General features: G+C 43.3%; 1 protein-coding gene across 3 annotated transcripts in view; it reads left to right on the forward strand.

The window, feature by feature from the left end:
- The window catches only part of RFX4 (regulatory factor X4), a 183,855-nt gene that overhangs the window by 134,128 nt on the left and 23,827 nt on the right, over positions 1 to 25,900 (forward strand). For 2 of the 3 annotated variants that reach the window (XM_085886538.1, XM_085886540.1), the window contains 3 exons: positions 7,185 to 7,353; positions 14,378 to 14,543; positions 15,321 to 15,407. In XM_085886538.1, the coding sequence (XP_085742664.1) occupies positions 7,185 to 7,353; positions 14,378 to 14,543; positions 15,321 to 15,407 (422 nt within the window). The remainder of the gene's footprint in view (positions 1 to 7,184; positions 7,354 to 14,377; positions 14,544 to 15,320; positions 15,408 to 25,900) is intronic. The other variant, XM_085886539.1, reaches the window with a different exon arrangement.

A 25,900-nucleotide genomic window follows, 5' to 3' on the forward strand; every position in this document is an offset into this window, starting at 1 on the left:
TCACCGAACGCAGACGAGAGTTTCACAGGGGCTGCTTGCAGCCTATGTTGATCTCTGTAAAGCGTTCGATTCAGTGAATCGGGATGTCCTCTGGAGGATTCTTGGTCTTCGTGGGGTGCCACCAAAACTGATCGATCTGATGTCTGAACTCTACTCTGGTACTGAGAGTGCTGTGAAGTGTGGTCGTACCATCTCTGACTTATTTCCAGTTGTTACTGGAGTTTGTCAGGGGGTGTGTACTTGCCCCCACACTGTTCAGCACTTGTATGGACTGGATTTTCGGGAGGATGTCGGAGAGATCAAGCTGCGGTGCATCGTTTGGGAATGTCAAGATCTCAGACCTTGATTTTTCAGATGATGCAGTCATCTTTGCGGAGACTTTAGATATCTTTTTGGGGGCCCTCAAGGTGCTGAATCAGGAGTTGGAGCTGCTGGGATAACGGGTTTCTTGGGTCAAAACTAAGATCCAGGCTTTTGGTGACATCTTGGATGCTGCTGTCCTGTTTGTGGTGAGGATGTTGAGGTCGTGGAGAGATTCACTTACCTTGGCAGTGATATTCATGTCTCTGCTGGCTGTGAGTCAGAGGTCAATAGACGTCTGGGCCGGGCCTGGGGAGTCATGAATTCACTGGATCATGGGGTGTGGCGTTGCCAGAACCTGTGCGGGAGGACGAAAGTCCGAGTCTTCAGGTCCTTGGTACTTCCAGTCTTGCTCTATGGATGTGAGACTTGGACTCTGACCAAGGATCTGAGACGGAGACTTAATTCCTTTGGGACCAGGTCTCTTCGGAGAATCCTTGGCTATCACTGGTCGGATTTTGTGTCCAACGAGCGGTTGCTGAGAGAGACTCGGATGAGATTTGTTACCTGCATAGTCCGTGAGCATCAGTTGCGGCTGTATGGACATGTGGCTCGTTTTCCTGATGCTGATCCTGCTCACCAGATTCTCTCAGCGAGGGAGTCTCATGAGTGGAGTAGGCCAGTGGGTCAACCACGTGCCTCGTGGTTGCAGCAGGTTGACCATCATCTCAAGGAGATGGGGATGGACATGGCATCTGCCTGGGGGATGGCCAGACGGAGGCCCCTGGAGTACTGGCGGAAAGTGGACGCAGCGACGCGCTGTTCTGGCACATGCTCCCATACCTGACCTGACCTGTAATTTAGAAAAGATGATAATATGGCAAACGGCTCGGAAATTGGTTATCAAAAATATTTTGCTTTGAAACTCACAGAGAAACCATCTACCATTGCAAATCATATACCTCTATCTGATGGCAACTGCCAACTGTATATCCCGATCGGGATGCAGTTTGCTGCATCGAACTGCACCGCTACCAACTGCAGTTTGCTCGGCAAGTGGCTTAAACACTCAAGCAAGCACTCCAATTAAATCATTGATAAGGAATGGCTGGCCAGACTGTGGCTGCATAACATATAGGATTGCTTTATCTTTAAAGCAGGTCTTCAACGTGCCCGCAGCAGTTAAAAAAAATTAAATGAATTCACTCAAATAATGATTTTATCCACAAAAGTCACTGTTTAACATAGAACAACCCTGGAAACATCGCAAAGTTTAATCGCCCATGAAATAAACATTGCAGATAATCTGGCACGTTGCCTGCTCCTCTATACACGCATCACGTTGCCTGCATCAGTTCGCGGTCCACGCAAACGTTATAACTTTATTTGAAAACGTGCGTTTTTCACCAGATTTGTTTTGACTCCCTGGAGAGCACCTCGCAAAACTTCCGCAAATATGGACGCTGCTCTGGCAGATGCCATGAATAAGCAGTCCGTCTGGGGGAATGCATTAAAATATATCACTCAATGAAGCTTATTCATTTTGGTATGTTCTGAAATTTTTTGTTCACTCAATATAATTCTCCAAACAGTAGAAAAAGATAAGTTTAATGCTTTGGAAATTTAACATTTTCTTGTGCATATATGGAGGAGGGACTATAGCCTTGCTTAAAGTAAATAGGTATATCGGCTTAGTTATAACTCATTATTTCTTTAAATTATCAGAATTAACTCTAGATTTCGAAACTTATTTAGTCCAGACGATATCTGATCCTCAATACCGAAATAAAATTTCGATGATCTCCTTTAATTAGTCTGTGAGAGTAGATCATGGAAAATAGTATCATATAATGCATGAAATCACTCCAAGCTCCTGATTTGAAAACTTTTGCACTTACAAAAGCAATGTGTATAGCGATTCATAGCTTTGATGAACTGGCATTCAATAATATGAGTGAGGAAAGTGGAAAAAAAGACAACGTTATCGTTAAGAAATCATTGCGGCCTCTTCCAACTCAAGGCATGGTTGAGCAGGCCAAAATACATGGTGGCTTCAGACCCCAGCGAGGTTACCTAAGATACGCCTTACGATTAATCTTTACGATTGATAATCAAAAGCAGTGACCGAGGATGTGCCTGATAAAGGATATAATTAAATAAGGCCGTTAATTATCATCAAAAGGGGTGTTTTAATTAAACCAAACATCCAATTTTCAATCATGCACTTCCTTGGACTTTTCTTAGTATCCATGGAAAGTTTCATGCTAATAGGTATCATGGTTTTGGAGTTATGATGGAGACATATTTACACACAAACACACACACGCACACACACATACACATACACACACATTTATTAGTATAGATTTAAAGGCACTTTCTGATGGTTCTGTGATTTTCCTGGTGTATCAGCTTCCATGTCCGTCGGCATGCAAAATTACTGGGCTTCCCCATTGTCTCGGGTCGCTCACCTGCATTTATTTTTTTCATTTATTTCTTTTCATTTGAATCAAAATATGTGGATTGGGATGAGCACTCCACTGAACTCCAATGGAAATAAAATCCTACACCAAAGCGTCACCTCCAATCCGGAGGCCTCTACCTGGCGACTCTGTCAAACAGACAAAGATTACATGGTCAACATCAGTTAAACATCAAACGGAGCTTCCTATCCAGATATTGGTCTTATTTACCTCTGATGGAAGCACCTGTTTCAAACAAAAAAGGTAAAAAAAAAAAAAGCTCAAATGAGCTAAGATCCTCGTCCTTTTAATGATGACGTCATAAAAACGAATATGACGTCATTGTGATGTATCAGGTTTGCGATAAATTATCTGTGCTAATGCCCAGCTTGATTCCTGCAAACAAAATTCAAACAGCTTGCCGAGTTTCGGAGATAATGGTATAGGCGATTTCCATTAGCGGCGATATTATGACGTCAACTTTTTTTCTAGGAAGAATTTCCAAAATCGGAGATGGTTTACTGCCTGCGCGTGGGCTTTCTGCATATACTTGGCAAGTTTCACGAAGATCCGATGAAAACTCTGGGTTGTGAAACAAATAATGTCAAAAAATAAGAATGACGTCATAAAAATTGACATGACGTCATAGTGATGTATCATATGTGCGGTAATTCATCTCTGCTAATGCCCCGTTCAACTCCCACAAACAGAATTCAAAAAGCTTGCCTAGTTTCGGAGATAATTTTTTAGACGACTTCCATTAGCGGCGATATTTTGACGTCATAACTTTTTTTCTAAGAGGAATTTTCAAAATCGGAGATCGTTACTGTCTGCGCAGGGTATTTTTTACATATATATATATACGCCAAGTTTCAGGAAGTTTCGATGAAAACTCTAGGCTGTGAAACAAAAAAAGTTCACAAGAACAACAACGTGAGTAAGACTTAGAGATCCTCCACGAGGATCTAAAAAATGAGAACATTGTAACAGCTTGGGATGTGCACCTTGACCCCATGACCAAAGCACACAGTCCAACAAGACTGTCCACTTGGCATACTCATGCCCCCCAGCCCATAGGCTGAAGCATGTGGTCAAACAAACACGTCCTAACTCCGAAGGGCCAGAATGCATAGTCATACAATTGGACCCCTCCATCACAGTGAATCCCCATGACTTCAACAGCATGCTACCCCAAATTTTTGTCAGAACGGCATACCATTAAATATCGAACCAATGAAGACCACATTCTTCACTGAAACATCAATCACAAATCCTGGTTGTAATGGCGAGCAACAGCCATGAATTATGTCTCACGTGGTAAAACGGCATAATCCGCAAAGAACAACAGTCTGTCTGCCACTCAAGCAATTGTTCCTGCTCATGCAAACCAAGAAACCAGAAGGCACGTGCAATCGGTGGGGAAATCAACATGTGTGGAGTGTGACGAGCGCTCTCCCAATCTCCAATGGAGGTAAATCCTGCGCATGGACCCACTCTATCTTTTGACATGAGTGGCCAGGCCTATGCCTCCAGGCCGAAGTTCACGCTTTGGTGGGTACATGTGCAGGACTTACGCCCATTGGAGATCAGGGGATTGCTCGTCATGCTCCACATATACATATATATGTTTGTATTGTTGCGGATTTCGAAACTTACCCCAGGGGAGAGCATACATGGTCACATCGGTGACCTGAGGATTAGTTATTTAATTAGTCTTTGTGTAGATCGTCCTTAGCTCCTTGTCGAGGTGTTGTTCAGGGGGCATGCATTCGTTGGTTTGTATTTACCCAATGTGGTGCCGTTCTACCCCCCCTTTCTCCCCCACCTCCCCGCTGCTTTCAATCTTTCCTCCTTCACCCAATCAGTCCATTAAAACCCTCTGCTACTTTCAATCTTCGCTCTTTCACCTGATTGGTCTTACATTCGGCCCCGCGGCCATTTGTTCTGGTGGCATCTCTCTGTTTTCACTCCATTCCCACATTGCTTTATTGGGCATGCTCAATCTATCTCTGGTTGTTAATCCTTCGGGCCGATCAGATTACCGTCACCACATGGGACTGTGGCCATTTTTACATGCATGTTCGTGGTACGAGGTGCGGCGCTTTTCCCGTGTGTGGTGGGTTGCAGAACATCTCGCAGGTGTGATACAGTGAGGACTGTATAATGAATGCTTGTGCATGAGGGAGGAGGTTGGGGCTCTCGTGGTGGCCTTAGGTGAATGAAGGGAGGGGTGGGGGCTGCATTGAAGGTTCCCTCAGAATGACCCAGCATTTCCCACAAGCTGCATTGTGGACCCGCCGACATCGGATGTGGACCAATGAGAAAGAGGCTCGCATGAGCCGAGGCAGAGAAAGCTCAGAGTCAGAGGAAGAAGAAGAGGGCAGGAGTACAAAGTACGAGACAGAGAAAGCTCATGAGAGGAAGAGAAAGAGGACAGGACGGCATGAGCAGAGACGGGAGAAAAAGCTCAGAGTGAGAGAAGGAAAGAAGAGGACAGAAACGCATGAGAGAAGACGGAAAAAAGTGAGATCTTGTGAGGAAAAAGGAGCTTGGAGCTGGTCCTCGTCCTTGTGGGAAAAAGCCATGTCCTCGGAGCAAAAAGGAGCTCAAAGGTTGTCCAAAGAAAGGGTCCTAGACCATTTGGGACAGATAGAAAACAGAATGATAACTGATGCAGAAACATGGACAAGTTTAAATGCACTCACCTGCAGCAATATGGACCCAAAACCTTCAACAATTGATGAGCATGTTCCTGGACCTGAGAGCACGCAAAAGGGCAAGTGCAACGCTAATATTATTCATAGAATGCAACCTTGGTGTTGTGACTTTCAGTTCCATTAAAAAAAATCTATATATATTAAAAAAAATAAAATAATTGTATAAACCTTTCTTTTGTGCTTTGAAACCTTCCTTTTGTTCCATTTTTTTTTAGGGGGGGGGGGAGAGACGACAGTAAGAGGTGTTGCTTTAAAATATTGTCTTTTGAAAGTGATGTTGGTTGTCTTGGTTATACTCAGATATAAATGTGGAGAAGTAATCTTCTCTGCACCTGATAACCCACATTGTTGCCTCAATTGTACTGTCATCAACTCATCCCTCATTAGACCATCTATTAGAGTCAATTTGCTGCAATAAAGCTGTTATCATTAACTTGGCTCCAAAATAACCAGAAACTGTCATCATTTTGTCCTAAATCGGACCACCTATTATAGTCAATGCACCCCTAAAAAGGACCATCTATTATCATCAATATACCTGTAAAAAGGGCCACCTATTATAGTCAATGCACCCCTAAAAAGGACCATCTATTATCGTCAATATACCTGTAAAAAGGGCCACCTATTATAGTCAATGCACCCCTAAAAAGGACCACATTATCCTCAATGCACCCCTAAAAAAGATACCCTATTATCGTCAATTCACCCCTACAAAGACCCATATGTTATTATCCATGCACCCTTAAAAAGGACCATCTCTGATCGTCAATCCACCCCTAAAAAGGACCATCTATGATAGTCAATGCATCCCTAAACAGGACCATCTATTATTGTTGCTGTACCTCTCGAAAGGACCACCTGTTACACTCAATGAACCCCTGAAAAGGACCATTTATTATAGTCGATGTTCCTCAAAAAGGACCACCTATAATCGTCAATGGACCCCTAAAAAGGACCATCTATTATCAATGACCCCTAAAAAGGACCACATATTATGGTCAATGCACCCTAAAGAGAACCACCTATTATATTGAATGCACCCATAAAAAGGACCACATATTATAGTCAATCCACCCCTAAAAAGGACCATCTATTATAATCGATGTACCTCGAAAAAGGACCTCCTATTTTAATCAATGCACCCCGACAAAGACCATCTATTATCAATGTACCCGTAAAAAGGACGACGTATTATAGTCAATGCACCCCTAAAAAGGACGATGTATTATAGTCAATGGACCCCTAAAAAGACCACCTATTACAGTTAATGTACCCTTAAAAAGGGACCCCTGTTATAGTCAACTCATCCCGAAAACATCCACAGTTTGTCGTTTACAATCCACCCAACGAAAAAAAAACATATCTTTCCTGTTATATATATATATATATATATATATATATATATATATATATATATATATATATATATATATATATATATATATATATATATATATATATATATATATATATATATATATATATATACCAAGTGGAACCAAGTGGAACCCAGATGTGTGTCTACTGAAGGGTCAAATGACAAAGTTAGATTGACATTATCGAGTGAAAGGATAAATGAGTTATTTGAAAATTCCAAACAAACGACCACAAGTTTGTTTGGAAATTAAAAGCTATCAGATTGAAATGATTGCAAGAAGTTTGAATAAAACCACAAAAAGCATTAATTTTCCTCTGTTGTATGCAGGTAGCTCACGGTCATTCCCTTGTTCTCCCACATCCTTCCCGGCTGTCGCTGCACCACACCTATCCCTTACCGAGCCCCTCCAGGCAGCACCATGCCCACGCACCTTCGCAACCCACTCACCAGTTGCAAGCACCAGAGTACCAGCTTACGGCTTACCTGAAGAGCACGGGTAAGACAGGCAGGCAGAAACCATGGATTTAGAAGGACAGTACTTATTGGTACTTTATTTATTTTGCTTGTATGTAGATATCGCAACATAAGGGAATACTATTGCGTAGTCAAAAAATTACAGGTAAGAGTGCAACCCATTAACCACACAGGGCCACTGCCAGGACTCTATGGATGCAGTTTGATTGGTTTATCTTTACCTCTTGATGTTAAGCCATGAACCTAAGCAGATATTACTCTCATCTGTTTATTTGGTAGAGTAAGTGAAAAAGCAGTGGAAGGTGGGGGGGGGGGGGTGAATGATCGGGTGAATTTAAATGACTCATTTTATCAAAGATGTCCACACTTTCCAACCTTTACTTCCTTGTTTCCTTTTCTGTATTCCTTTCTATTCTTCTTATTATTATCAGGGTACCCAGTCAAATGGAGTGGGTAACCTATTGTTTTTCTTCTGTTTATTTCTTATTTCTTATTTATTCTTTTTCCGCCGGCAATTTGCGGGTTCTTTCGCTTTAAAAATCATTTTCTCAGGAACGGTAAGTCCGATCGACACGATATTTTCACCATAGTATGTATCTTTTTTGATAGCATACCTCGTTTATAATTGTGACATCATAAGTCACGTGGTACGGGTGCCATCTTGAAAAAAACGATAAATCTTGGACCTCTGTATCTCTGAAACGGTGCAATGGAAAAATATTTCACTTCATACATTGTAATGACCTCCCAATGGGGAAGAGGGGTGATTTTTCGTGATGTCATCAGTGAAGCGGTATCCCGGTGAAAATTCGTCAAGTAGAACGCTGCATACGAGCAATCTGAAATTTATTGAGCATCATCAACACAATTCACCATAGAAAAAAATTGTGATGTCATAGGTGACGGTTCGGCTGCCATCTTGTTTTGAATTTTTTTAATAAAAATTTTTTTCTTCTCCAGAACGGTTGGACAGATTGAGGCAAAATTTCACACACACTTTCCCCAAGACATCCTTTCACAAGTTTGTTAATTTCTAATTGATAGGTCACATGGTTTGGTGGCCATATTGAATTAACCCAAAAACCTTCAAACATCTTCTTCCACAGAACGTCTGGTCGGATCAAGGGGAAACTTCACAAACCTATTGTACACAAGTAGTGAATTTAATTTTGTTAATTTCTAATTTATAGGTCACATGGTTTGGCAGCCATGTTGGATTCAAGAATTATATTAAATGTTTTCTCTGGAACCACATAACCTAGCGAAGCGAAACTTGGCTACTATAATCTATCCCCAGGCCTGCATATACCTTAAAAATTATGACGTCACATGTCGGTCACATGGTTTGGCGGCCGTCTTGGATAGAAAAACGCACCTTGTCCGATAAACATGAAACTTCACAAACGTGTTCCACTACACGATTGGAAGCAGAATATAAATTTATGATGTCATTGATCACATGGTTCGTCAGTTATCTTGGATTGAAAATTGATAAATTTTAAAAATCTTCTTCTCCAGAACAACTGGACAGATTGAGGCAAAAATTCACACACTTTCCCCAAGACATCCTTTCACAAGTTTGTTAATTTCTAATTGATAGGTCACACGGTTTGGCGGCCATATTGAATTTACCCTAAAATCTTCAAACATCTTCTCCAGAACGGCGAGACAGATCAAGGGGAAACTTCACAAACATATTGCACACGAGCAGTGAATATAAGTTTGTTAATTTCTAATTTATAGGTCACATGGTTTGGCAGCCATATTGGATTGAAGGATAAATATTAATTAATGTTTACTCTGGAACCGCTGCTTCTATATACGCGAAACTTCACAATTATAATTGAGCCGACATGTGAAACGTGGGTTTAAAATTTCAACCCGATCAGCCACACGGTTTGGCAGTCAGAAATATTTAATTATTTGAATCTGAGAACTTTTAGATTTTTTTTTTTCCAGAAGGCTCACTTGGCTGCACCTGAATGCGTTTGAGGGTACAGGAATAGCAATTCAATTGATACTGACAATGTTCCCAGGAAAAAGGGCTAGCTGCATACGTAAGAACAAGATGGAACACTTTGTGCTACCCGGTTCGTAACTCATCTCTCCCACGCTGCCCCGAAGCAGGGCTGCATTTGTATCACGATTAAAGAATGTTTTCTCTGCAACCACTTATCCTATCGAAGAGAAACTTTGCGACTATCATTTAAGTCTCACGTTGTATCAAAGGTGGACGTCTGGGTACCCGGTCATCACTGCCAACAGTTATAAAGTGGCAGTTCTAGTTATTTTTCTTCCACCGGCAATTTGCGGGTTCTTTCGCTTTAAAAATCATTTTCTCAGGAACGTTAAGTCTGATCGACACGAAATTTTCACCATAGTATGTATCTTTTTTGATTGCATACTTAATTGATAATGATGACGTCATAGGTCACATGGTATGGGCACCATCTTGAAAAAACGATAACATTTGGACCTCTGTATCTCTGAAACCGTGCAATGGAAATTTTTTTTGCTTTATACATTTTAATAAGCTCCAAATGGGGAACACAGGTGATTTTTCGTGACGTCATCGGTGAAGTGGTATGCCGGTGAAAATTCGTCAAGTAGAACGCTGCAGGGGAAAAATCTGAAATTTCTTGAGTGTCATCTCCACAATAAATCACCGTAGAAAAAAATTATTATGACGTCATAGGTGACTTGGTTCGGCACCCATCTTGTTTTGAAAAAAATAATTAAAAACATCATCTTCTCCAGAACTGCTGAACAGATTGAGGGGAAACTTTAAAACCACATTCCACATGACATCCTTTTACAAGTTTGTTAATTTCTTATTGAAAGGTCACATGGTTTGGTGGCCATGTTGAATTTACCCTAAAACCTTTAAACATATGCTTCTCCAGAACGGCTGGTCAGATCAAGGGGAAACGTCACAAGTCTATTCTGCACACATAGGGGATATAAGTTTGTTAATAAATAATTGATAGGTCACATGGTTTGGCAGCCATGTTGGATTTAAGAAAAATATTAAATAATGTTTTTTCTGGAACTGTATAATCTATCGAAGCAAAAATTTACAGCTATCATCTTCCATCAGGTCTGCATACATGGTAAAAATCATGATGTCACAAGTTACATGGTTTGGCGGCGATCTTGGATAGAAAAACGCATCTTATCCGATTAACACGAAACTTCACAAACTTGTTCCACTACATGATTGGAAGCAGAATATATATTTATGATGTCATTGATCACATGGTTCGTCAGCCATCTTGGATTCAAAATTAATAAATTAAAAAAATCTTCTTCTCCAGAATGGCTCGACAGATTGAGGAAAAAATTCACACCAACTTTCCCCAAGACATCCTTTCAGAAGTTTGTTAATTTCTAATTGATAGGTCACTTGGTTTGGTGGCCATGTTGAATTTACCCTAAAACCTTCAAACATCTTCTCCAGAACGGCTGGTCAGATCAAGGGGAACCTTCACATACGTATTGCACACGAGTAGAGAATATAAGTTTGCTAATTTCTAATTGATAGGTCACATGGTTTGGCAGCCATGTTGGATTCAAGAATTATATTAAATAATGTTTTCTCTGGAACCACATAATCTATCGAAGCAAAACTTGGCAACTATAATCTAACCGCATGCCTGCATATAACGTAAAGTGTATGATGTCACAAGTCACATGGTTTGGAGGCCATCTTGGATAAAAAAACGCACCTTGTCCGATCAACACAAAACTTAAGAGGCATAACCCACTTCCCCATTACATGGAGAATTTGAATTTATGTTGTAATAGGTCACATGGTACGGCAGCCATATTGGATTGAAAATTAATAACTTTAAAAGTCTTCTTCTTTGAAACGGCTGAACAGATCGAGGCGACACTACAGAAGTATGACCGCCTCTCCATGATGAACAAAAAGTTTTTCCGCCCTTTTGATGTACGACACATCGTTTGGCAGCCATATTGGATTGAAAGGAAAATATTAATTAATGTTTACTCTTGAACTGCTTTATCAATATATGTGAAACTTCAGGGAGATGATGCAGGAAACATGTGGAATAAAGTGTGTAAATTTCAACTCGATCAGCCCCATGGTTTGGCAGCCATGTTGGATTGAAGGATAAATATTAATTAATGTTTACTCTGGAAACGCTGCTTCAATATATGTAAAACTTCACAATTATAACCTAGCCGACAATGGAAACGTAGATTTAAAATTTCAACCCGATCGGCCATGCAGTTTGGCAGCCAGAATTATTTAATTATTTGATTCTGAGAACTTTTAGTTTTTTGTTTTTTTTCTCCAGAAGGCTCACTTGGCTGCACCTGCAAGCGTTTGAGGGTACATGAATAGCAATTCAATTGATACCACCAATGTCCCCAGGAAAAAGGGCTGACTCCATACGTAATAATTAGATTGAACACTTTGTGCGACCCGATTCCTAACTTGTCAGTCCCGCGCTGTATCGAAGCAGGGCTGTATTTGTGTCACTATTAAATAATGTTTTCTCTGGAACCACTTATCCTGTCGAAGGGAAAGGTCCATACTCCATCATCCTGAGCGAGTTGTTGTGAAATAACCCTGATTTCCAAGCCATTTTCTGTACTGGAGTGTTTTCTAAATTACCGAGCCAATTTTTTTTCCCACACGTCATGCAGCTGTTTATAAATAATAATGTTTGTGAATATATCCCTGAAGTGTCTATATAAATGCAATGTTGTTGCACTGACTCCAACCGGATTATTCCCCAAAAATTGCTGATATCGGCCGTGTGTGTGTGTGTGTGTGTGTGTGTGTGTGTGTGTGTGTGTGTGTGTGTGTGTGTGTGTGTGTGTGTGTGTGTGTGTGTGTGTGTGTGTGTGTGTGTGTGTTGTTCATAAATCACAACATATTCTCTCTACTTGCCTACCCCCACCGCTCTCTCTCCCTCTCTCTCTCTCTTTGTCCCATCCTTGATTTGCCCCCTCCCAATACAGTGCAGCACTTTCCTCCCACATATATATATATATATATATATATATATATATATATATATATATATATATATATATATATATATATATATATATATATATCTCTGTCATCTCTGGACATATCCAAATGGTATTTATCTCCGGATGTGAGTTTGTCTCCGGACGTGTCCGAGCAGTGTTTGTCTCTGGACAGCTTGGCTCCGGACGCGTCTGAGCGGTGTTTCTGTCCAAACTGGAGTTTGTCTCTAGCCATTCCCGGGCGGTGTTTATCTCTTGATGGTTTGGCAACAGACGCATCCGAGCGACGTTTGTCTTTGAACGTGTCCAGGCGGTATTTATGTCCGGACGGGAGTTTGTGCCTGGGCAGTTTTAGTCTCCAGGTGGTATTTATGGTCTGACTGGTAGAAAATCAATGAACTGACATTATTTTGTTTTCGTCTTCATTGTTATTCTTTGCAGAATCATTTTGATGAAACAGTATGAATCATAATTCATGCTCCACGGCACGTCTGCCTTCCCTTCCTCTCACTTATCACTGCCTTCCCTTCCCCCACCCCCTTCGCTTTCCCTCCCTCCTCACTCTCTTCTCTCTCCCTTCTCCTTTCTCTCTCTTCCCCACCCCTCTCCTTTCCCCCCTCTCAATATTCCCGTCAGCGAAGCGATGCGTGGTATTTGCTCGTTGTTTAAACAAAGCCACTGGCTACACTTGTGCTGCATGGACAGGGGGGGAGATTAATCGGTGATGCTACGTCACCGGAGGCAGTCCGAGTTCAAGGTGTTGAGACATCACCTTTTCAGTTCGGAAAGGAGGCAATTGGTCCTCCACCCTGAAGCTACGGAGACGATCACTGTACTGTTTATCATGCAATCATCATCATCATCCTCATCATCAATGTGCTGTACAATTTACAGAACATTAGTGCAGCCAAAGCAGTGCCTGGGCAAGGGCTATACCTGGTGGTTTGCCATTTTCTTCGCAGATCCCAGCAGTGAGTCAGCATAGAGGAGTTTGTAATCCATTTGAGGGACTGCACCCATCGTGATGAGCACCCTCCCTGTGAAACGCCAATCGAACAGTTTATAGTCGATTCTGAATGAAAACCAGATTAGACACCTCGATGGCGAGTGCACTATCTCGAGGCTATCCTACCAAGCCCTTACCATGCACTCTGAGTCACCAAGTTATTTTTCGACAAAATTAGTTTTTCACTTCAATATTTTTTACAGTATTCTTACAATATTTAATTTGTCATATTCCATCCGATTCTGATTCTGCCGTAAGAGTACCATCCTCTGTCAGCATCATTTTGCTGCGGTGCTGTCGGTGCTGCCCAGCAGTTTCTTGGAAAGGGTTATGCTGGGCGGTTTTCCATTGACTCTCCAGCAGAAGTTAGGCAAGAATTAGTAATTTGTTCAGGGTACCGAGGATAGCTCCTAACTCTTCACGAAGGACACCGTGGGATCTTTAACATCAACCAACTAATGCCAGCAGACAGGATGCTCAGTTTAACGTCCATCCGAGGGATGGCACACACATTGATGAATCACCCTGCCCGTGGAACACCTGGACGACAGTTCATATCTCGGTCAGGATTCCAACCCAGACTAGACAGCTTAGAGATGAGTGTGCATACCTGTGGGCCCATCGGTCATCCTGCCAGCCATTTCAATGTTCTTGTGCGTCGTGCATGTAATAAATTATTTGATTTAATGAATTTTTTTTTAGTGGAAATGGACAGCAGTAAATGCAGAAATTTTTCTAAACATACTCATTATCTTTCTCTTTCTCTCTTGCATTTATCTCAACATTTTCTTTTCTCTCTGCAATGTCCCACCCATCTCTCATCTTTACAGAAACACACCAGCAATTGTTTTCTTATGACAAACCATGTGCTTACATCATCCCTGCTTCGGATCGGTATTTAACCCATGTTGATGAGTTCCGATCGACAGTCTACTCTTTATGTAACACAGGCAGTTTGACTGCCAAAGCAGAAACATTGACAAGAAAAACTTCTCGAAACATTGTTCCACAACGCGTTCCTTCATTACCCCCCAAGGTACTCCGGCAATTACAGCTACAGTGGCTATGGAGGTGGAACACATCATGGGCCGCAGCACCCCTCCACGAACCATCCGTACCACCATCCATTAGCCAGTGACTCAGCCAACGCAGGCCCGTTGCACTACCCTTCTTCGACACCCCTCCACTACCATCGGACACAGGTTTGCCTCCTCAATAAATTGTCCATTTTTCAAAGGGAGATCGTTTAATTGATTACTTCCCGATGACATTTTCATCGATTGGCCAATAAATGAACAGGTGGGCACTTTTGTTTTCGGAATGCATGATTACGTAATATATTTGCAAGTTGTTGTGTTTGTATCTGAGCACATGATTCTGGGATCTCAGGTTCAAATATTACATCCTAATGAATTGTCCATCGACTCGTAACGTCCTTGTTTTCATGCAAAAGTATACAAATGTGTCCGAACCTCTTTGTCCTGTACCCGACTTGTAGGCAATAAGAGAGGTACAGTATTGAGAACTTGTTGTTTTGTTAGTGCCAGATCCACAATTGCCTCCACAAAGGCGGTTATCGCATAGGGAGGAAGTGGGTAAGTGCTGGGGAAATGACAGCCCGACTTACCGAGATGGAAACAAAGCCTGGCAGTGACTGTCTCTGCCACAGCTGTGGTCCGCATCATGAGTTAGCAGCTCAGAACGTCTGCTGGCATGAGGGGTGGCAGAGTGGGCGTGGGCAAAGAAACAAGAATGAGTTTAACACCGAAATTTGCTATAAACACAAGATGGATGGAAAATGTGGAAAGTGGAGGAGTGAGGGCCCATAACTTGAGATGTGGAGGAGAACCACAGGCTATTTATCCCAGACATTTTTCACTGGTTTTGTACTGGATGGTTCTAATGAAGGTTATACTTTATTCTTTTAACAACGGCAGGTCTATTTGATGTAAATTAACATCTCACAACTTGGTACATAGATGCTGCCGCTGCTGGATGACTATCATGCAGAAATGCCTCTCGTCGTCGCACCGATGTGTGCTGGAACCAAGATGGCGGTCGACGTTGTAAGTGCTATAGGGAGGCGGTGAAAATGTAACTTCACGAGAGACGTATTATCACTTTTCGCTGGCCTCAAAACTTTTCATTTGAAGGCTTTTTAGCATGGGGGATGTTGTGCATGCATTGACACCTCACTACCTATGGTAGTAACACCATTCACTGGGAGGTCACTCAAACCACGACTGCTTTTGGAATAACGGTGTAAAAGAAAGGAAAACGTCATGCTCGGCCCTTCGAGCTGATGTTTTTTTTTATGTAGTACAGAACAAAACTGTTGCTTTATTGTTGGAAAAACAGGGGGAGTCCTTCATAATGTATAAGTTTAGGTAGTTGTTTGGTCTGCTCACACTGGATAGCTGGTTCGCAGAGCATGGCATCTGGAAATGCGTTAGCCAGCTTGAAGTACAGAGACACGAGATGAAAATCGAGTGTGGAAATGCGATTCGGATGGAAAGGGGAAGGGAGCTGACAAAGTGAAGCAGAGCAGAGAAGGTAAGCCTACCTTCTGAGTGTGGGGAGAACAGGAGTAATCAAAGACGACTCGTGAATTATGGAGGATTATATGGATAGGGAATGGCAAGCGGAATTGTGCGGTGTGAAGTGCAGATGTTTGTGAGCATTGACATGGGAACAAGAGCAAACGTGACATGGAAGAACGAGGAGTGGTGAAGAGCCTCAGTAATGGCTTTGTGCGGTTTTTTTCTTTTAACGAATGGGTTGTAGTAATGATAAGTAAGAGAGCAAGAGGAACAGAAGGAAAAGAAAGTAATCTTTGAGGTATAGTGGACTAATCTTTGCCCACCTGCATTCCTTCCCAGAACTATGGATTACATTCATGGCATGGCTCGAGCATGCGATCGGCAGAAAGGGTTATCGTAACAGGAGAGGGAGATACACATGTACTACAACGGTTACAAAATGCAAGGGGTGCATTCATGAGACTCAAGTAAATTTTGAAATCAAGGAAGTATTACACCAGAACTAAGATGAGGATCTCTAAGAGTAACCTGAAGTTAGTCCTCCGATTTGGATGTGAATCTTGGAAAATCACCAAAGGAATAACATGGAAATTGGAATCTTTCATCTACAGCAGCGATACGAAAATCTCAAGAACCTTCTGGTGTGACATAGCTAGTGAGAAAGAGGTTGAAAGGTTAACAGGGTAGAAAAACATCATAGAAGAGATCAAAATTAGGAGGTGGAAATAGATTGTGGTCACGTGTTCTGCATGGAGGATCAAGATGCATCAAAGAGAGCGGTATGCTGGGAACCTGACGGGAAGGGAAGGGTTGGACGGCCAAGAGAGACCTGGCGACGTACCATCCAGACCAAAATGAAAGGAACGAAGGTCACCTGGATTAAAATTGGAACGTCAGCCCAAGACCAATGAAAGTGGGCTCATCATGGAAGTGGCCAAGTTGCTCAAGTCCTTTATGTATGGAGAGGCAGTTGCATGGTTAGGCGAAGGGGACATACTGCTGGCCCTCATTTTGGGTGCTCTCAGCGAGAAACTGCACCATTAAGCAAACACCTGAGCTGGTCCTACTCAGTTTGGTGGTGATGCCCTATCATGGGCAGGTGCAAACACCTGACGAGAGGTTTCAATGTGCCTGTGATTGTCTATATGATTTAGATCTTCACACCGAGCGCCCAATTCTCCCTTACATGTAAATAGCAGGGATGTTGGTGAAGAGGACCATTTATATGAAAGAGTGCATACAGTATATATATATATATATATATATATATATATATATATATATATATATATATATATATATATATATATATATATATATATATATATATATATTGCCAAGCATCTTGGCTTCTTGCTCCGCTTAGTTATCTCCCGCAATTCTCGAGACAGTGTTTCAATGCGTTTCCATGGATTCCACTTTTGACACCATTGTTACGAACTCACGTCCAAGACACACAAACAAAAAGACAAACTTTTAATGGGGAACGTGAATGGACGAGTTTCCTTGTTCAAGAATTCCATGCGATTTCTTTGGATGGGCACAAGTCTGAAGCCAACGCTTATCGCGCGGCAAAGTGATTGCGTAACGATGATGTCATTCTCTGAACGAGAGGTTGGCATGCCCACCAGAAAGTTCAATGTGCATCATATCCTTCCAAGCAAACAAAAAGCAATGCAAGAGAGGTCATCGGGTTGATTTGGCATTGTCCTTGCATTTAAAGCAAATAAGTTCAACCATATCAATAAATATTGCATGGCACTTACCCACAATTTGTACAATTTTGACCCTGCCACTCCATTTCAATGTTGTTCTCTACCATCCTCCTTTCTTTTATTATTTTTTTTCTCCCCCATTTCTTCCTAATTCATCTGAACTTTATTCTTTCACTGATCTGATTAATCCTTCAACCACCCCCTCACCCCCCCCATTCCCAGTCTTTATTACCCCCCACCACTGACGGTGGATGGAGGTAATGTTTTCACCCCTCTTTGTCTGTTTATCAGTGAGCAGGAAATCTCAAAAAGTTTTTTGATGGATTTCGGACGCAATCTGGTGGGCAGGTTGCGTGTGTGACAAGGAAATATTTATTAGATTTTAGTGAAGATCCCGATCTGGATCCTCATACTCGAAATTTTCAATTGTTTAAGTGATTCTTCACCATTGAGAGATAGGGCCAAAAAGTATGTATCACACGATATCTCAAAAAGTTGTGGACGTGTTATGACTAAACTCAGTGGATGAGTTGGGTATGTAACAAGAAAGAATTGATTCGATTTTGGTGAAAATCCGAATCCGGATTCGGATCTGAGAATTTTTTAAAGTGATTTTTCATCATTGAGAGGTGGGGCGAAAACAAGAAATAGCACGATATCTGAAAAAGTTATGGATGGATTCGTACGAAACTTGGTGGATGAGTTGCTTAGGTGACATGATCAAGCCGATTAAATATTACTTCAGGTCCGAATCCGGATACTAAACATAAACTAACTAATCAGCCTGGTGGAGGTATGCACCTACCGAGTGCTGTTCTAGATACCTTTGCCACCAAAGGTGATGGAGGTTATGTTGTCACCTCTGTTTGTTTGTCTGTGTGCAGAGTATTTCAAAAGGTTATGCACGGATTTGGACGAAACTTGGTGGACAGGTTAGGTGTTTGACAAGGACGAATTGATTCGGTTTTGGTGAGAATCTGGATACAGATCCAGAAATGGGAATTATTTATCAGTGATTATTTTCACCATTGAGAGATGCAGCCAAAAACAAGATTTTACAAACATATATATTGTTGCGAATTCGCGCCCGCCGGCGTGCGAACGGCCACGTGACTCGAATCGTGGCACGTCGCCCACCGGACGGACAATTCTGTCGTGACCCTCTCGGACTAACGCCGGGAGCCAGTCACGGGTGGGCCTTTCGGCCTCAACACGATCGTGCCAATCGGCCACCCGCGTGGGATAGGGTTGTTCGCCAAACTCGACCTACCTAAGTACCCACGCGGCTGGTAGACCGGGCGATCGCACCTCGCCGCAGGTCGACTCCGGACACGGGCCGCTTAAGCGATCTGTTCCGTACTATCGGGATAACCGAGCGGTGATATCGTCGGCCTCGACGGTTCCGATTAATTATCGGGCGTATTAAGCCCACTACCAACCCTTTACGTGAAGCAAGATGGAGATTCAATGAAAGAAAAGACGAAGCGAAACGGGAAAACAGTTCAACATGATGCACATTTATTCCGCGGCACATGGAGAGCACACATATACATCCAAACCGAATGCACATATATCAAATGCTACAAAAGAAACAATGATGCAGAGATACAACCGACTATGCGAGCACACGGCAACACTTGAACAGTTTTACATCACAGACGGCGCCGACACACATTTACTCAAAAGCAAAAGAAAAGGCCACCCTCAAAGACAAGGGGGCAGACGGGGCCTGTGGGCCAATATTTGCGCGGGACCTGAAAGAGCGGTCAGGTCCGTGAGACCGGGTGGGTCCTACCCGCGTCTTCGTGCTGAGCCGCAAATGTGGCAGCGTGGCGGTGCCCCGACTTCGTGCTCCTTCGCGGGTTTCGTTGGCACCGCTTGGAGTGGGGTGGGAACGGGGCCCCCTTTTCGCACTATCTCAGCACGGGGGAAAAAAGGGGGGGAAATTGTTGATGCTCGGGGGAAAGAGTATAGCTGGCTTGCTTGGGTCCCATGACGAGCGATTCCACCGCGACCTTGTCGCCGACCGCCGTCTTCCTTGCCTCGGACCCGAGCTCCTCGGACTCTTCCCCCAATTTTCCTCAGCCGACTGCAGCAAACCACCTGGACGCCCTCGCCTCCCGAGTCCACTCCGCGCTCCAACTGCCTTGCAACAACAACTGCTGCGCAACAACTCTTCCTTCTCTCTGCCCCAAAACTCTCTTCGCTTTTCTGCCACTCTCCGCTCTTCCAAAACCGACTCTCCCCAGATTCGCCTTGCGCTCAGCACTTTATAGGCCGGCAGGAGAACCCATATGCAAATTTCCGGATCAGAACGAGCTCGGGGGCGGAGACACGCTCGCCCATTGGATGGAGAAAAAGGGCCGTGAATCTCCCCTGATCCTAGAATTTGCATATCTCGATTCCACACAGACGCGCCTGGAGGCGGGGTCAAACCGCCCCGCGCTTGCTGCTTGGACGGATCAGAAGTGGGCGTGTAGCATTCCTGATCCGAATTCTCCTCGGAAAGGCCGCATTTTGCACTCGCGGCTCGGCGCGTATCTTGTACGAGCCCAAGACAGCCTGACGCTCGGTGCTCACAGGTGGTGCGGGAATGGCCGCAGAAGGAGAGAGGTGAAGGTGGTGGAGGGTTTATGGTGGTGGTTTATGGCCATGGTGCCGTTTGGAATGGCGGTGATGCGATGTTTGCGGGAGCGAGTTGTGAAGGTAAAGATCGTGGCTGTTGGCGTTGTTGTTGTTGTTGTTGTTGTTGTTGTTGTTGTTGTTGTTGTGTGATGGTTGGAGCGTGGTTGGTTCAAAATAAAGATAGAACAGAAAAAACGGCTATCTCAAAGCGTCGCAGCCCGAATGAATCACATTTATTCCCTCTAAACAACGGGTTTGGGGCTCACTACACATGTACTTACAGAGATATCTCACCTACGGGACCTGAATGGTGGTTTGCGAATTTCCACAACTGCAACAACATATATATATATATATATATATATATATATATATATATATATATATATATATATATATATATATATATATATATATATATATATATATATTGCGGATTCGCGCCCGCCGGCGTGCGAACGGCCACGTAACTCGAATCGCGGCACGTCGCCCACCGGACGGACAATCCCGTCGTGACCCTCTCGGACTAACGCCGGGAACTAGTCACGGGTGGGCCTTTCGGCCTCACCACGATCGTGCCAATCGGCCCCCGCGTGGGATAGGGTTGCTCGCCAAATTCGACCTACCTAAGTACCCACACGGAGGGTAGACCGGGCAATCGCACCTCGCCGCAGGTCGACTTCGGACATGGGCCACTTTAAGCGACCCGTTCCGTACTATCGGGATAACCGAGCGGTGTTATCGTCGGCCTCGACGGTTCGATTAATTATCGGGCGTTTTAGCCCACGACCAACCCTTTACGTGAAGTAAGATGGAGATTCAATAAAGGAAAAGACGAAGCGAAACGGGAAAACAGTTCAACATAAAGCACATTTATTTCGCGATGAACGGAAAGCACACATATACAATTACACCAAAAGCAAATGTAAAAGAAGAAGAAGAAACACACAATAATGCACAAAAAGCAAATGTAAAAGCAAAAGACAATGCAGAGCTAACCGACTACCGAACACACGGCAACACTTATACAGTTTTACTTCACAGACGGCGCCGACAACACATATACTCAAAGCAAAAGAAAAGGACCACCCTCCACTATGAGGGGGCAGACGGCCTGGGGCCGAGACCGCGTCGGGCCTACCCGTCTGATGAGCCGCAAAATGGCGGTGGCGCCCCGACTCCGGGGGCCTCGCTGGGACTGCCTGGTATGGGGTGGGAACGGGGCCCCCTTCTCGCACTATCTCAGCGCGGGGGGGAAACAGGAGGGGGGTTGTTGATGCTCGGGGGAAGGAGGATATCTCCCTGTCTCGGGTCCCGCGACGAGCGTCTCCACCACGACCTCGGTCGCGTTGCCGGCCTCTCCCCTCCGCAGCTCCCCGACTCTGACACGAGCACCCCCTCGACCGCCTTCGCCGCCGCCACCTCTCCAACTCTCCACAGCTCCGTCCAACCGCCTTCTCCGACTCCTCTCCTGACTGGCTCTTCCCAACTCCACCGACTCACTTTTCGGCGAGCGAACGCGGCCCTTTATAGCCCCCGGGGCCTCGCTCCTTCGCCTTCGACCCTTTACCTTCGACCCTTCACCTCTGGCTGGCTCCCCATTGGACCGAGGAAAAGTGGGCGTGAATGCTTTTTGATCCATGAATTTGCATATAGCGATATTACTCCAACGCACCTGGAGGCGGGGCCAAATCGCCCCACGCTCGCCGATAGGACGGAACAGAAGTGGGCGTGAGTCGTTTTTGATCCGTTTTCTTCGGAAAGGCTGTGATGTTTCTGCACACGCTGCTCGGTGCGCGCCCTGCACGAGTCCAGTATCGGTGCCCACAAGCGGCGCGGAAATGGCGGTGATGCGATGATTGCGAGAGCGAGATGTGACGGTAAAGGTCGTGGCTGTTGGCGTTGTTGTTGTTGTGAAGCGGCGTTGCGGCTGGTGGTTGTTGTGTGATGGCTGTTGAGACGTGGTTGGTGGTGGTAGTAATGGCGGCTGGTCCAAAATAAAGATAGTAAAAGAAAAACGGCTATCTAGAAGGGTCGCAGCCCGCATGAATGACATTTATTCCCTCTAAACAACGGGTTTGGGCCTAACTACACATATACTTACAGAGATATCTCACCTAAGGGACCTGAATGGTGGTTTGCGAATTTCGTCAACCACAACAATATATATATATATATATATATATATATATATATATATATATATATGTATATGTATATATATACATACATATATACATACATATACACATACAAAAATACATATATATATATACATACATGTATATATACAAATATACATACATCTATACATATATACACATATATATATATATATATATATATATATATATATATATATATATATATTTATATATATATATATATATATATACATATATATATATATATATATATATATATGTATGTATATGTATATATATATATATATATATATATATATATACATATGCACATATGCACATATATACATATACACATACATACATATGCATATACACATATAATTTACACATATACATATACACATATATACATATACACATATATACATATACATATACACATATATACATATACTTATACACATATATACATATACATATATACATGTACAAACGACAGGTCAAAAGTTTGAGAACACCCCCATTTTTCCAGTTTTTACTGAAATTTAAGCAGTTTAATGTTTCAATGTACTCTGAAATTAAAGCATAGAACAAATAAACAATTGCAGATAAAAAGAAATCATGGAATCGTTTTGTTGAACAAAATTTAATCCAAATTTTTGACTCATCAAAGTAGCCACCTTTTGCAGATATAACAGCTGAACATACTTGTGGCATTCTTTCTACATGCCACGGGTGCCAGTCACTCTGTGCAAGTCGCCGACTCTGGATCCAGCAAAAGGGCCCCAGATCATCACGCTTCCTCCTCCATGTTTGACAGTTGTTGTCACACACTGAGGAACCATCCTTTCTCCGACTCGACGGTGCACAAAAACCCTGCGTGATGAACTCAAGATTTCAAATTTTGATTCATCGGTCCATAAGACCTTCTTCAAGTTTTCAGTAGTCCACTAGCGGTGCTTCATAGCCTAGGCAAGCCTCTTTTTTCTTATTTTGCCATCTTAGCAATGGCTTTCTTACTGCCACTCGACCTGTCAAACCTGCAGCTGAAAGTCTTCTCTTCACAGTTGAAACTGAGACTTCCTTACTTCGACCAATATTAAGCTGTGCTTGAAGCTGCTGTCCTGTGAGCCGCCTATCACACAAGCTGTTGACTCTCAGAAACTTGTCTTCTGATTGTGTTGCGGCTTTGGGTCTGTCAGACCTCTTCCTGTCAGAGTTTCCTCCAGTTTCCAAGTGCCTTTTGATGGTGTAGGAAACTGTACTCACTGACACCTTGGCCTCCTTTGCAATTTTTCGAAAGGAAAGACCTACACTTTTAAGGGTTACTAGACGACCCATGAACCCGTTGGGTTCCTGTTGTGACAGCGGTTGATGAAAAAGAAAAAAGACAAAATTTTAATATTATTTAGTGGTCAAACTTTAACTTGAAAAAAATTTGAGCATTTACCTCAAGAGTCATCGTTTGGCCAACTGGTTTCTCGAGGTATATCAACACATTCTTCATGGTTTGTTCTTGCGCTTTATGGATCGTCATACCAAAACTTTACTGAATATATATATATATATATATATATATATATATATATATATATATATATATATATATATATATATATATATATATATATATATATATATATATATATATATACACACACATACACACACACACACATACACACACATACACACACACACACACACACACACACACATGATGAGAGTTTTAGTAACATATAGATAATGGTCTGTCTGTCTTCCTTTGTTAATTGTTTTATTCTCGCCATTATGAAAGCAATATACTACTTCCTGCAGTGCAATGTTGTGACGAATCTGGAAGCCACGAACTCTCAACATACAGGTCCTAGAGCTCAGTTATTTCGATAAGTAAATGTGGATAGATAGCTCCCTTTCCCTTGTTTAATGGATAATTAGATGTTCATGTGCTGCGGAGTTATTTTGATAGTCAGGGTTTTCTTTTATTTTTCCACCACCAACATCGTCTACAACAACACCAGCATCACCCTCACCTTCACCTCGCTCTAACCAACGCCATTGCCTACGTGCGTGTCAGCACGTATGTGGGCAGAGCCCATGCAGGATAATGTTCCTCTGCCTGTTTGGTGGGCGGTCCGTAGCGACGGCCATCACGCCCCCCCCCCCCCGGTCCAATCAACGGCCTTGGCCAATGACAGGACGACGAGCACACTTTGCGTGCCAAAACCATCCAATGAGGCAAAGCGGGGAGGGAGGAGGCCCCCCCCCAGGACAAGGGTGAATAGCTTGCGGCGCGATCGGACGGAGGGAGAGTTTGGTTGTCAGGACGAGCGCGAGAGGAACAAGGAGGAGAGTTTTGGTTGTCGGGACGAGCACAGAACGGAGCTCAGGAGTCTGATCGTGGCTCGCTGGCGCCTGGTTCTATCATCGCCTCTCGCTGGTGCCTGGTTCTATCATCGCCTCTTGCTGGTGCCTGGTTGTATCATCGCCTCTTGCTGGCGCCTGGTTGTATCATCGCCTCTCGCTGGTACCTGCTTCTGTCATCGTCTCTTGCTGGTGCCTGGTTCTATCATCGCCTCTCGCTGGTGCCTGGTTGTATCATCGCCTCTCGCTGGCGCCTGGTTCTGTCATCGCATCTCGACGCTGGCCTGGTTTGCCTGTGTCAGCCGAACCACATGAGGTGGACAGGTCCCTGTCCTTCTGGGTATCTGTGTGTGTTTCTGTCGGTGGGCCCGTCTTTAAGTAGGAATTGTTTAAGTGCTTGTGTGTAAATTTGCCTTCTCTATTAGTCGTGATAACTCTTCCCTTAAGGCCCGGTCACACCATGACGTTTTAGCCAACGTATGCCGATTTTTGAATTTTTTTTCTAAAACGCTGGCACACGTTGTATACGTTATGGGTAAGTTTTGATAACATTGAGAGCACGCTGAAAAACACTGCCATACGTCGTTGTACATTGGCTTTAAACGTTGTACTTTTCGGTTGTCCCTAAATTTTTTCATGCTTGAAATTTCACGACGTATGCCGGCGTATGACTCACACGTTCCGCTACGCTGGCCACAAGTTGTATGCACGGTCTGCGATCGTTGACAGACGTCAACACATGCTACTTGTAAGTTAATCATAAGTTGAGACACGCCGAGGTAATGTTTAGCATACCCGAAACTTATTTCTAACCTATGATTAACGTGTTGTTGGCACGTTACGCGATCGTTGCCACACATCGACAGACGTTACTTTTAAGTTACTCATAGGCTGAAAGACGTCGGTATAATGGATTGTCCTTGCGTCAGCGTCCACGGCCACGGCCAGGACACTTATTTGCAGCATTCTTCAAACTTTTCTTCGGCATGACGAGGATGTTCACACTTCGATGTCTAACTTGGCTACGATTCCAATTGTCCATCAGTAGCGTCTATTTAAAATAGTCGAGTTTGAGCGTTTTAACACGTTCAGAAGAAATGCTTCAAATTTCCAAACCCCAGCGTCAAAAAACAAAAGGCGAGTGACAGCAATTTAAATAGTTTATTGT

Source organism: Eptatretus burgeri, chromosome 6 (genome assembly GCF_056783735.1).
Source record: "Eptatretus burgeri isolate ZD-2024b chromosome 6, Ebu_testis_v1, whole genome shotgun sequence".
Taxonomy (NCBI): domain Eukaryota; kingdom Metazoa; phylum Chordata; class Myxini; order Myxiniformes; family Myxinidae; genus Eptatretus; species Eptatretus burgeri.